Consider the following 13295-nt stretch of genomic DNA (forward strand, 5'->3'; position numbering starts at 1 on the left):
CCCTGAGTCGGGAAGATCCCCTGGAGTTGGAAATGGCAGCCCACTCCAGTATTCTTGCCTTGAGAATCCCATGGACGGAGGAGCCTGGTGGGCTACAGTTCATGGGGTAGCAATCGGACACAACTTAGGCGACTTAGCTTGCATGCATAAGGCTGCCATTATGTACCCACTGCTCCTAGTAAGGAGGCTGCAGGCTTATTTCTCCCGAGAGCCTGTGGAAGCGCCAGCGACAGGGTTCCTCCGGTCCTGGCTCACCAAGCCTGTCCTCACTCAAGCAGATACCCTCAGGGGTTGCCACTTGCTCCAGTCCTCCAGACCTCTTCCTTTTATCCCTTCTGTGCTCATCATCTGTAAATGTTATATCTTCTGCCTCTAACTCTGACCCCGCTTCCTGCAGCCAAGACACAACTAATTAACTACACAACAGGCTCTCAAACCGAGAAAGGCAACCTTCCTTTAAAAAAATTGTGGTCAGTAAACAATCCTGATCATGTTCTGCCTTTGATCTCCCCTTCCCTGCTGTCCTCCCCTCCACCCAGCCGGGGCTACAGCTCACAGAGAAATGGTCACAGCACCCGTAACAGACCGGGGTGGGGCGGGGGTGGGGGGACTATTTCATACACTGTGGTACAGCTGGCAGGAAGAGAGGGGTAATTACGTTGCATCTTGGAGCCACCGGCAATGAATTTCTGCATAACGGACTAGATTTGCCGTGTATTATTTACGCCAGCATCAATTTTCCCAGCTGGCTCTATTGACTGTGCAAATTCTCCCCTGTTTATGGGCAAGGCCATGGTTCAGCACCTCGGCTTACTCTGTACCGTGGAGGGCCCCACAGGGCACCATGCATGTTAAACAGGCGGCTGGATTTACCGCGGCCAGGTCACATCTTCCCTTCCTGTTAGTTTCTATCCCTGGCACTGCAGTGAGCTCCCGGCCTCACCTGGGCACGGTGAGGCATGCAGGTGTCTGAAACCAAACCGGCGAGGGAAAGAGGAACAGGGGTTCTCTGGGTCCTCACTCGGGGAAACTGAAAAGCCACCCTCTGGGGGAAAACAGATGGCTCTGCAGCTCAGTGAATTTCTTTTGTATTATTATGTTTTTAAGAGCAGGATCTAGATAAGGAAGAGTTTTGGCACTAGGAGTAAAGAATCCACCTGCCAACGCAAGAGATGCCAAGAGACATGGGTTCGATTTCTAGGTTGGGAAGATCCCCTGGAGGAGGAAATGGCAACCTGCTCCAGTATTCTTGCCTGGAGAATTCCACGGATGGAGGAGCCTGGTGGGCTACAGTCCATGGGGTTGCAAAGAGTCAGACACAATTCAGCATACAACACGGGTTGCATTTACAAGGTTACTTCCACCCAGTAAGTCAAAGACAGAGTTAGGGGGAAAGGAGCCCCATCTTACAGATGGAAAAACAGAGGCAGAGAAAAAAAGAAGAAGGGAAACAAAGGTAAGCCAGAGGCCCCAAGCTCAGTCACTGTGTCAGGATGGAGGGTAGGACGGTGATGTACAGGGTTAATCCGTCCAGGTACCAGAATGCCTCTTCAGATATGCCCAAGTCCATGAATCTGGCTCCTGCTGGAAACACACGTGGTAGAAATAAGGGAAGAAAACTGGGTACCAGCATGAATTTCTGGGTCCTTCCACAACAGCATCCTCTCTTGCCAGTAGCACTGTGTTTCCAGAGAAAGGAGCTGAGGGCTGAGATGGCTTCCCAGCGATAGAGTGTCTCTAGCGCCCCAGGGGCTGCCGGCAGCGAGCAGCAGGCATTACCCTGCAGGTGAGCTGGGGGCCTTGCGGCCTGTCCCTTCCCCCATCAACAGCACCATCACGTGTGATCTCCCTGGAACACTGGGCTCTGCTCCTAGTGTCCTTTGTGATCTCCCTGGAACGCTGGGGTCCCCAAGCTCCCTAAGTCCACCGTCTCCTGGCAACCTGTTGGCTGGAAGAAGACAGGAGGGAAGCGTGAGTGTTTGAGCTGAGCAGCCCACGTGGGTAGCTTCTTTGGCTGCAGGGTCTCAGCCTTGAGGAATTCACAGACATCTGCAGGCACGGAAGCCACCCTCAAGGGCCTGGATTCCTGGCTTTCCCCTGGGACTGGCTTACCAGACGGGGGGATTTGGTCAGACACACCACGCGCCGGCTGCCCAGAGATCCTGAGCTTTGGGTGCTGTCCAGGAGAAGCCGGGTGCTGGGCACAAAGCTCCAGGAGCGTCCCAGGGCAGGTTTCAGCTGTCCGCTGTCCCTGTCTCGGGTCATGTGATTGGTCACCTGTGGCAGAAAGAACCAAAGGCTTATAGACTCATAATGCTGGTACAGAGGACATTTGCTCCTATGGCTTCATTTTACAGACGGGAAAGCTGAGGCCAGGTACAAGGAAACGACTTCCCCAAGGCTCCATGACTTATCACCAGTCTGGAGTCAGGACCCTGGGCTCCTGACTTGCACAGAGCTCTTGCCACTAAACCATGATTCCGGGACTTCCCTGGTGGTCAGCGGTTAAGACGTGGGTTTGATTCCTGCTCCGGAAAGATTCCATATGATGTGGAGCAACTAATGCCTGCATCACAACTACTGAGCCTGTGCCTGAGAGCCTGTGCTCCACAATGAGAGAAGCCACGCAGCGAGAAGCCTGCACGATGCATTGAAGAGTAGCCCCCACTCGCCGCAACTAGAGAAAGCCCTGCCCAGCAACAAAGACCCAGTGTGGCCCCCCACCCCAAATATGCAGCCGCTGAAAGTGGCACTCTTAAAGAATCTACTAAAAGATTCGAGAAAGGGTGTCCTTTTTTAAAAATTAAAAAAAACACAAGATTACAATTTAGTTGGAAAGTTGATTAAAAGTATATGTATATATATAGGCAGAGAAAAAAGATTAAATGAAGGTATATATAAAAAAAAAAACTAATATGGTCTCTGTGGATGTGAAGATTGATTACAAACTGGACACTTATATTTAACTATTTTTTACCTTCTTCTATGAGAAGCATGAAGACTTTCAAAAAATTACTCCATAAGCAGAAAAAGTTACTCTAAAAGCAAAAAAGATCCTGGAAAAGGATCTGGAAAGCTCTGGAAAAGGCAAGCGCTTCATAGAAAGGGACAGAAACCAAATCAGTGGTTGTCTGAGGCTGGGGGGATCTTTCTGGGGTGATTGAAATATTCTGTATCTTGATCTCGCCAGATACGACTGTTATCAAACCTCAAACAAAGAGAAGTTACTCTGTGTGAATTACACCTCAATAAACCTGACTTAAAGAAAGTAAAAAGAAAAACAAGACTGTCCCCGGGCTCCCCTGGTGGTTCAGTGGCTAAGACTGTGCATTCCCAATGCAGGGGGCTCAGGCTCAATCCCTGGTTGCGGAACTAGTCCAGCATGCCGCAACTAAAGATTCTGCATGCTGCCACCAAGTCCCAGCGCAGCCAAATAATTAATTTTTTAGAAGTGTTAAAAATAACATTGCCTGATCCCCTGGCTATTTATGTGTCTGATCCCCTCACAGTCTGGCACTCTAGATGACCCACAGAAGTTGGGCTATGACCCTTTCCCAAAGGGTCACTCTGGGGGTTCAGAAGCTGCTGTTTTAAGGAAATAGAGAGCACCTGGAAAGAACCTCCCCACTTGGTGAAGTCCAGGGACCAGAGAGAAGGCTAGCATGGCTGGCCAAGCCCACTTCCTCACCAGCACTGCCACACTGAGGTCCCGGGCCAAGGTCTTCAGCTCTCGGGCCAGCTGCATCATCAAGGCCAAGCCTGGAGGAGAAAAAGCCAACAGGGTGGGCAGCGGGGCATCGGGGACCGGGCTGGCCGAAGACGGGACTCCAGAGCCGGCAGGCAAGATCACGACCCTCCACCCTGCGCTCTGCCACACCACTCACCTTCCCTCTGCTGACCTCCCAGAAGTGGGGCGACCACCGCTGCGACCGAGTCCACAACCACCACCTTCAGAGTCCCAGAAGAACTGCTGACCTTGGGGGAGTGATGGGAAGCAGATGCCACCAACCAGTTGGCCTCCAGGGGGCACCCATTACCAGACAAACCTGCTCCTCTATCAAAAACTGGTAGGAAATAACCTCTCCCACCCCAAATATAGCTGCCCCTCCATGATGGAACTCGAGCAATGCCTTTCCCCCCCACCCTCATGTGTATGTATAACAGATTATACTGAAGACTTGGGCTTCCCTTGTGGCTCAGCTGGTAAAAAGTCCACCTGCAGTGCAGGAGACCTGGGTTTGATCCCTGGGTTGGGACGATCCCCTGGAGAAGGGAAAGGCTACCCCACTCTAGTATTCTGGCCTGGAGAATTCCACCGACTGTATAGTCCATGGAGTTGCAAAGAGTCAGACACGATTGAGTGACTTTTACTTGCACTTTCACTGAAGACTTGGATGGACCGAGAGAGTTTAAATCTCAGGATATCAGATACTCTAATTACATTTGAGAAATTCCTGCTCAGATCCTATGGTCCCTGATCAGAAAATTTTTTCTTTTCTGTTTTTTAAAAGACTTTTTTGACGTCAACCCTTTTTAAACTCTTTATTGAGTTTCTTACAATATTGCTTCTGGTTTATGTTTTAGTTTTTTGGCCCCGAGGCATTGAGATCTTAGCTCCTCGAGCAGGAATTGAACCCGCACCCCCTGCATTGGAAGGCGAAGTCTTAACCACTGGACCAGGGGAGCCCCAGATGTCACTCTTTTGATTAGGCTTCATTATATGTCAAATGGAACGCACTGCCAGCCCATGACCACATTGTTACACAGGACAGCCTGTTGCATTTTGCTCTCACACGTATGCTGTCTTGCAGGAGCAAGCGGCCTTGCTGTGAACCGCCTATGGAAAGCACCACATGGCAGGAATAGTGGGCAGCTTTGAGGACTTGAAGACGACTTCTGCCAACAACCAGCTGCCAGCCAGAAGCTGAAACCTCTAGGAAATGAATTCTGCCAACAACCTGAATGAACTTCTAAGTGGTTCTTCCCCAGCTGAGCCTACAGATAAGAGCACAGCCCACCTACCACCTTCATCACAACCTAATGAGACCCTAAGCAGAGGACCAGGCCAAGTTGTGCCCAGACTTCTGACCTACAGAAATTAAAATAATAAATACATGTTGTTTTAAGTCATAGTTTGCAGTAACTTGTTATGCAATAATAGAATACATATCATCTAACAGTGCTACTGTTAAAAAAAAAAAAAGTCTTTTGTCCTGGGAGTTGAGAGGTTTGAGTTATAAGCTTTGATCTTAATGTAAAAAAAAAAAATTTTTTTTGGCCATGAGTTATGTGGGATCTTAGTTCCCCAACCTGGGATCAAACTTGTGCCCCTTGGAATGGAAGTGCAGAGTCTTAACCACTGGACCACCAGGGAAGTCCCTAAGCTTTGTTCTTATCCTAAATATGTGGTGACTGTGGGCAGCTCACTGAATGTCTCTGGCACCCCCTTTGCTCGATCCCAACAAGAGGGTTGGATTAGGTCAGGACTACTTCATGTCTCAACACATGGGGAGGCATAACCTGCTATGATTCCTATGCCAAGTATTCGTTCAACCATTATATAGTCTAAAGTTTGTTAAAACGATTTATGTTACATACAACCCTAGGTATGCCCACGGGAACATCATATGCTTTGGGGTGAGAGGTAAAGTTTAAGATAAATTAAACTAGTCTCTCTAAGGCTTCTCCCAAATGTAAAGGTATAAATATCATGCACCATATCCTATCCAAGCACCCATCAGGTATATCAGGGTACCAACGCAAATGCCATTCCTAACCTCTCTCCCTTGTCAACAGGACTCTGAATGTGTTCAAGCACTGGGCAGAAAATCTGACATCAGGGAAGGTGCGCCCAACCTCTGGACTAGGACATAAAAAAAACATAACTCAGTTTTTGCCAGTTAGGTGTAAAGGGAACTGGGAAGTGTAATGGTGGGTTCTAGAGAAAGAGGTACAGAAAAGGGGCATATATCACTGCCCTGGATATGGATGTGTGAAGACGTGCTGCTCGGAGCCATGCCAGCCACTCTGCAATCATGAGGGGGAAAAGCCAGAGAATCAGGCACACCAACCTACAGCCCTGATATTATGGGTGTGCCAACCTCCAGACTTATGTGAGATAATTAAACGTCCTCAAGGTTCAAGTGTCTATCAGATAGATGCTATTAATTTGCAGCTGAATGGACCCAGTTGGAATGTAGAGATGAACAGGACCGATCCTTGCACTCAAGGAAGGGGCTTACTCTTTAGTGGGGAAGATGGGCATGTGAACGAGAAGGCAAAGAATTGAGGAAGGAAAGAATTAAACATCCAGAAATCCCATCCTGGGAATGGCGGGCACAGCTAGAGTCACCAGATTGCACACCTGCCCACACGCAGACAGCATAGGTGAGCTGTGGGGAGCAGGGAAGGCAGAAGATCAGGCTCACCTGCTGGGACACAGCGCCTCGCAGGTCCTGCAGCACGTCCAGCATCTGGAAGATGTCAAACGCACGCACCACCTGGATCCTCTGGAGAGCTCCTGCCTGAAGGGGCAGGAGAGAGAAGGGAGGGCCTTGGAGAAGAGGAGCCGGGGGTCGCGCAAGATGAAGAGGGATTTTGAGGTTGAGAGAGAAGAGGCACTTAGACACAAGGACTCAGGTACAGATGGCAGTGGGCTTTGTCTGCTGGGCTGGTTCGCAACATGCTGGCTGCCTGGGTGCTGAGCTGCAGAGCCAAGTCAGAGCTCTGTGGGAAGGAGTGGCAGTGACCAGTGTGCCTGCCCTGGGCAAGATATGGGGGAGAAACACAGAGGCTGGGCGTGTGTCTGCCCTGAATGAGGGGATGCCATGGATTGGGTTTCTAGGAAGGATCGTTGTGGGTAGCATCCAACTGGGATGACGTCATAAAGGGGAGGCTTTACAGTACAGGAAGCATTGGTGGAACAGCAAGTTTTAAAGCCAGAAATGACCAGTCACCCAAATGGTCCAAATTCTTGCCGTGTTAGATAATGGGGTCTTATGGTGTCAGAACCTCCAAGGAACCCAGGCTTCCTGCCATTTACCTGCTCCTCCTCATCCGGGGTCCTGGCCTGAAGCAGCTGGAGAATGCGGGAGGCCGTGAGCCCTCCATTGGAATCAATGTAGAGGACGTTCTGCTGCAGGCCATGGGCCACGTGTGCTGCCACACACAGACATACCTGAGTAGAGACGGGTCATTGGGTGAACCTGAGCTCTCAAGAAGGGCCCAGAATGGGAGTCCCCCACCAAATCTCATTCAGATCCCAGAGGCACGGATGGGCCCCGAGACGTGAGTTCAAGTCCCACTCCTAACCACCCGTCTTCTCTCTTCCAAGCTCTGAAATCACAGGATGCTGGCAGAAGCTTCCCCAGAGATCCAGGACTATGCATCCACCTCCCCCAACCCTCCTGGCTGCTGGCTGCAGGTGTACCTGGGTTTTGCCGCTACCCGGGGCGCCTACAATTTCAGTCACTTCTCCAGTGTAGAGACCAGCATCTAGCAGTTTGTCCAGGCTGATGGCAGAAGAGGAGGGAAGAGCATCAACCGAAGGGATTGGAGGGGAGGGAGCAGAGGAGGGGAGGAAGAACAGCAAGACATTCCTTCCAAGCATTGTTCTGTCCAGAGACGTTCTGACATCTCTGGCCAGGAGGCTCCTCCTTGTGGAGTCTCCTTTGGGGAAAGCCAGCATGGCCGAGTGTTTCCCCTCTGGCTCCTCATCCTTTCACTCTCGCCTTAAAGATCACCTCTGGGTAATCACTTCTCTCCAGAGATCTCTTCGCTGCCCCATTCAATGGTTCTTCTCTCAATCTCCATCGCAGCCCCTTCTGAGTTCCTTCGATAGCACTGCCCGTAGTTTGTCATGGTTTGAAACTCTGAAATAATTACAGATTCACAGGAAGTTGCAAAACAAACAAACAAACATGTAGTGAGGTCCCGTGTACCCTTCAGCTGGTGTTCACTAATGGTAGCATCTTTTACTCTAAGATGGTTTGTTCTCCATCTTAGTGCAACAGCGAAAAACAACACTGGTGGCGTCCACAGAGCTGCAGCTCCATTCCTTCCACGTGTGTCCGTGTGCACAGTTCTCTGCCGTTTCATCCCACGTGTGGGTTTATGGAACCACTGCAATCAAGACAGAGCATTTCCATCTCTGCAGGGCTCCCTGTGCCACCCTTTTATAACCACATTCATCCCTAAATCCCTAGCCAGCCCCTGGCAACTGCTTAATCTGTTCTCCATTATCATCATGTTATTTCAAGAATGTTGACTTCCCTGTAGGTCCAGTGGTCGAGTCTCTGTGCTCCCAATGCAGGGGGCACAGGTTCAATATCTGGTCAGGGAACTAAGACCTCGCGTGGCGTGGCCAAAAAACAATTTCTAAAGAGACCCAAGCATGAATATTTCTTAAGCTTCCCAAATGATTCTAATGAGCAGCCTGGGCTAAACCACAGGTCTGGACTCTACAATCAAGAATCAATCGCATTCCTGGCCATGAGGATCTCCATAAGGAATTCCCAAATCCACCTTGACATGGACAGACCCCCTGCCACCACCACCTGCCTTATGGAACAGAAGTACAAGTGAGCCTAACCCTGTTTTGAACACAAGTGCTGTCTGGAATTTATCCTCCACCTTCCCCCCAAACTGGCTTTCGTTCATTCTTTCAGTCACTCGTTCAAACATCGCCTGAATGTCTCACATTTCCTAAAGGCCTTTTTCTAAAACAAGGGGGAGGCAGAGATGAACAAGACACAGCTCTGGTCTTCAAGGAACCACCCTTCTCCCCCAGTCAATACAGCTGTTTCCGAGGCTCGCTGCCTGCTCTCCCACTTGTAAAGATGCCCCCAGCACTACAGGCCGTGAGAAGACCTACTGCAGAGGGACTTCCCTGGTGGCCCAGTGGTTAAGACTCCTTGCTTCCAAGGCAGGAGGCTCAGGTTCAATCCTTGGTTAGGGAACTAAGATCCCACATGCCAAGTGGCCTGACCAAAAAAAAAAAAAGGCCGATTAAAAAATCAGAGAAACCTGCTTCATTTGGGTTAACCAGCATTTCGTGAGCTGTTGACTACAGAACTCCCCTCCACTCCTGTGTCAGAGTTAATACCCATCGGGTGTCCAAAGACCCCTGTGACAAAGGCTAGAAGCCTAGGGGTCATCTTTGATTCGCCACTTTTGTATCCCCCAGCAGGAAGGCTTACAGCATTTCTTCAATATGCCTCCTGCTGTCGCCCGCCCCAGATCTGCTCACAACACCCTCCCCTGCTGTATCCTCCTGGGCCTCTCCTGCCAGCCTCCGCAGCCCCATCTGCCCCGCCCACCTCCACCCGTGCCTGTAACTCTACTTTCACGACACAGCCTCCTGCCTGGAGGGAGCAACAGGGCAGATGCCTTAGAGCTGAGTTCTTAGGCTTAACAGTGTGACAGGTGTGACCTCAAGGGCCTGGTCTGCCACTTACTCACTGCAGGATCTTTTTTCTTTCCCTTTGGCTGTGCCACCCCGCTTGCGGGATCTTAGTTTCCGAACCAGGGATTAAACTATAGTGGAAGCACAGGAGTCCTAACCAGTGGACCACCTGGGAAATCCCTAGCTGGGGGATCTTGAGCAAGTCTCTTAACCTGAGTCCCAGTTTCCCTATCTACAGGATGATGGCTTTCATTTCTTTTTAAAGATTTTTTGATGTGAATGAACCATCTTTAAAGTCTCTACTGAATTTGCTACAATGTTGCTTCTGCTTTATGTTTCAGTTTCTTGGCAGCAAGGCATGTGTGATCTTAGATCCCCATCCAGGGATTGAACCTGCGCCCCCTGCACTGGAAGGTGAGGTCTTAACCACTGGACTGCCAGCGAGGCCCCAGGATGGTGATTTTCATCGCAACAGGCTCACTGTAGTTGTCAAAGTGGTAGCCCCTCAGTCATGTCCGCCTCTTTGTGACCCCCATGGACTGCAGCCCACCAGGATCCTCTGTCCATGGGATTTTCCAGGCAAGAATACTGGAGTGGGTTGCCTTTTTCTTCTCCAGGAGCTCTTCCTGACCCAGGGATTGAACCTGCATCTCCTGTGTCTCTTACACTGCAGGCAGATTCTTCACCCACTGAGCCATCGGGGAAGTAGATGGATAAATGAAGAAGATAAGATAAAGTGAAGATAAATGAAGTGAAGATAAATGAAATAATGTACCTAGAGTAACAGTGCCTGCTTCCTGGTGAGCACTCGAAGAAGGCCCATCCATCCTCACTGCACAGAGCGGTCCTGAACCTCTCTGAGCTCCTCTGCAGTGACCCTTGGTGGCTGCCATCCTGCCAGTTTGCTCCCTGACCGCTCTCTCTGTATATGCTGGTTTTATAAGCTCCCAAAGGCCAGGCCTGCTTTCTGTTAATCACCCCTTCCTTAGCTGCTTGCACACATGCTCACACCTCTCTCGTGCCACCTGCTCTTCTCTACCCAGTGGACCCCAGGTTCCTTAAGTGTGGGGGGCTCACCCATACCCATCTCCGGTACCCCTGCTTGACACGGGCCAGTGCTGTGAGGGCTCAGGATGACAGACCTGAGCCCTCAACCCAGGGAAAGCAAGCACTGTGCTGTGTGAACCCCGCCAAGAGAGTGTGTTATGGAAACAGCGAGGGCCAAACCGATCCAAAGACCTTTGTGGTGGCAGAGTTCTTTATCAAATTCCACACAAACAGGCCAGGGAAGAGGTCAGACTCCCTTGGCCAGAAGCTACCTGTTTTCTTCCAACTCTTTTCTCTCTCCAAACACGGCAGAAGGAAACTACTCTCGCCCCCTCCTGCTACAGTGTACAAGGAATGAACCACGTTCAGGAACAAGTACCCCAGGGCTGGAGCCCCACCACTGCCCCTGGCTCCCCTTGTGCTAAACTCAAGTGGGGTCAATAATCACGAACTCACAGGATCACGAAGAGATTATACAACCTATTGTATAACCTTGTTGTTGTTCGGTTGTCCAGTTGCGTCCGACTCTTTGCGACCCCATGGACTGCAGCATGCCAGGCCTTCCTGTCCTTCACCGTCTCCAGAAGTTTGCCCAAGTTCATGTTCATTGCATCTGTGATGTCATCCGACCATCTCGTCCTCTGATGCCCTCTTTTCCTTCTGCCCTCAACCTTTCCCAGAATCAGGGACTTTTCCAATGAGTCAAGTGTTTGCATCAGATGACCAAAATACAGGACTTTCAGCTTCAGCATCGGTCCCTCCAATGAGTATTCAGGGTTGATTTCCCTTAAGATTGACTGGTTTGATCTCCTTGCTGTCCACGGGACTTTCAGAGTCTTCTCCAGCACCGTAGTTTGAAGACATCAATTCTTCGGTGCTCCACTGTATAACCTACTACGTGTCAATGGCTGGTACTTAACCTAGTCCTGCCGCACTCTCTTGCCCCGTTCACCCTTAAGTGGACAGGGAGGTAGGGCCAGAGAAGAGTTGCTCTGATTTGCTGAATAATAATGAAATACTGACATCTTGTGTTTCACTGGTTCTCAACCAGCATAGATTTTGCCCCCAGCCCACCCAGGGGTCACAGCTGGAGATATTTTTGACTAACAGACAAGGGTTCTCCCCTTGGTGCTACTGGTATCTAGCAGGCAGAGGCCAGGGAAGCTGCCGAACGACCAACTAAACATGCAAGACAGGTTTCCCCCCACCCCAATAATTCTGCATCCCCCAAAATTAGGAGTTATGAGAAACGTTCTTACAGGGTAAGAGAACTCAGAAGTCCTGACCATCCTTAGCACTGTCTGAAAGAGCCTGCTGGCTGCAGACTCTAGCATCGAAAGCCCAGCGAGAGGCAGTCAGGTGGCCCTGCCTCTGACTTTGTCCCGCACGTACACACACAAACCTCCCAATGCCAGTGGACAGGATGGCCGTGGAGGTCTTCAGTTCCTCGTAGAGATCCGCGCCATTGAAGGGGAAAGCTGAGAACTGAGCCAGCAGCACCCGTCTCAGGGCGACCAGGGCCTGCGGAAGGGGCGGGGCAGCTCAGGATCCAGGCTGCAGCAGCCCAAAAGTGTTCGGCAACGACCCATCAAAGGAGGGGGCCTCCCAGGGTCTCCGACGCCGCCGTTATCAATCTTTAGAAACCCCTCTGCTCGGGGATGGGCATTTAGAGACACCCAGGTGTGGAGCGTGGAGACGGTCAGCTCACCTTGTAAGACAGGCCACATTTCTGGGCGACCTCCTCCAGGTCTGCACAAACCAGGTCCACCACTGAAAACGAAACACGTGGGGTTGATGGGCAGGGAGGGAGGCCCGGGACGTCCCGCACTTGACTTTCCCGCGCCCGGGCGTACTGGCGGAGCCGTGGGACACGGCGCGGTGCCGGGCACACCCGGTGTGGGTATGGGGGGGTTCTACCCTCCCAGGGGCGTGGCTCGCCCACGTCCACGTTTCCGGGCTCCCCGGGGGCGCAGGAGGGAGGGGAAGGGCCCCTCCGGTGTGCCGGGGCCGGCCGTGTGGCCGTGTGTGGCGCGCGCCCGCGGTCACCTGTCTTGATCCCGCGGCTCTGCAAGAGCTGGACCATGTCCTGGGTGAGGCCCGGGCACAGTCCCGCCCGGAGCACGCCCATGTTCCCTGGGGGCCTGGGGCCACTCGTCCTGGAAGCATCCGCGGGGCCCTCTCCAGTCGTCCCCCACCCCACTCCCGGCGCCCTTTTCTGGACGGGCGAGGAATGCGGGAGGCAGCGACCGCGCAGAGAAAGCGGACCCTTCGAGAGCTCGGGCGCCCAGGGGCCAGCCCGCCCCGGCCGCGCCGCCGCTTCCGGCTTCCAGGCGTCAGGACTCGGCCTGCGGCGCCACCTGCCGGCTGCGGCGCGACGCGCGGGCCGGGCTGTCCGGGCGGAAACAGCTAGGGCTGCACGGAGCCAGGCTCCCAGCGCAGAGGTCAACGCGCCTGGCTCGGAGGCTCGGCGCCCGCGTGCGCCTCCTCCTTCTCCTGGGCCACGCCCACCCGGTGCAGCTTTCGGTTCTGAACGCTGGGCCAGAACGTTCGATCAGATCGACCATCTCTACGCCCAGGGACCTACCTGTTAGCGAAGGAAGGCAGTAAAGAGTAAATCAAATAAATCAGATAATTACCGAGATTATGATGGCTGCTAAAAAGCAGCAGAGCACAGAGAGGGCAATCTGCTTCTCTAGTTTCCAAATAAAAGAATTTTTACGTATACAACGATAAAACCCCCGGGTGTATAGAAAAACACACGAATTTCAAACGTCCTTGGCTGGACCTCATCCTCTGGAAGAAAGAAAACTTTACAAGATTAGCTCCGCACAGTCTAGTAAGGTGG

At 51.8% G+C, this 13295-nt stretch overlaps 1 protein-coding gene across 1 annotated transcript; it reads right to left on the reverse strand.

Moving 5' to 3' along the window:
• Positions 1 to 1072: 1072 nt before the first annotated feature.
• Positions 1073 to 12768, reverse strand: RAD51D (RAD51 paralog D). Its single transcript, XM_010861498.1, has 10 exons — positions 12497 to 12768; positions 12159 to 12220; positions 11853 to 11971; positions 7430 to 7511; positions 7043 to 7177; positions 6429 to 6524; positions 3885 to 3975; positions 3689 to 3759; positions 2113 to 2277; positions 1073 to 1948 (listed from the first exon to the last, which is right to left on the reverse strand). The coding sequence occupies exons 1-10, from the start codon at positions 12576 to 12578 to the stop codon at positions 1871 to 1873; spliced, it is 981 nt and encodes a 326-aa protein (XP_010859800.1). The 5' UTR covers positions 12579 to 12768; the 3' UTR covers positions 1073 to 1870.
• Positions 12769 to 13295: the final 527 nt, after the last annotated feature.

Source organism: Bison bison, unplaced genomic scaffold (assembly GCF_000754665.1).
Source record: "Bison bison bison isolate TAMUID 2011002044 unplaced genomic scaffold, Bison_UMD1.0 scf7180017864472, whole genome shotgun sequence".
Taxonomy (NCBI): domain Eukaryota; kingdom Metazoa; phylum Chordata; class Mammalia; order Artiodactyla; family Bovidae; genus Bison; species Bison bison.

What these genes read in the sequence shown, in the direction of transcription:
- RAD51D (XM_010861498.1), bottom strand. Translation starts at nt 12,578, where the DNA reads ATGGGCGTGCTCCGGGCGGGACTGTGCCCGGGCCTCACCCAGGACATG. An exon ending in CGGGTAGCGGCAAAACCCAG is followed by an intron (nt 7,178 to 7,429) that starts GTACACCTGCAG and finishes GTCTCTACTCAG; the next exon opens with GTATGTCTGTGTGTGGCAGC. An exon ending in GGGAGGTCAGCAGAGGGAAG is followed by an intron (nt 3,760 to 3,884) that starts GTGAGTGGTGTG and finishes TTTCTCCTCCAG; the next exon opens with GCTTGGCCTTGATGATGCAG.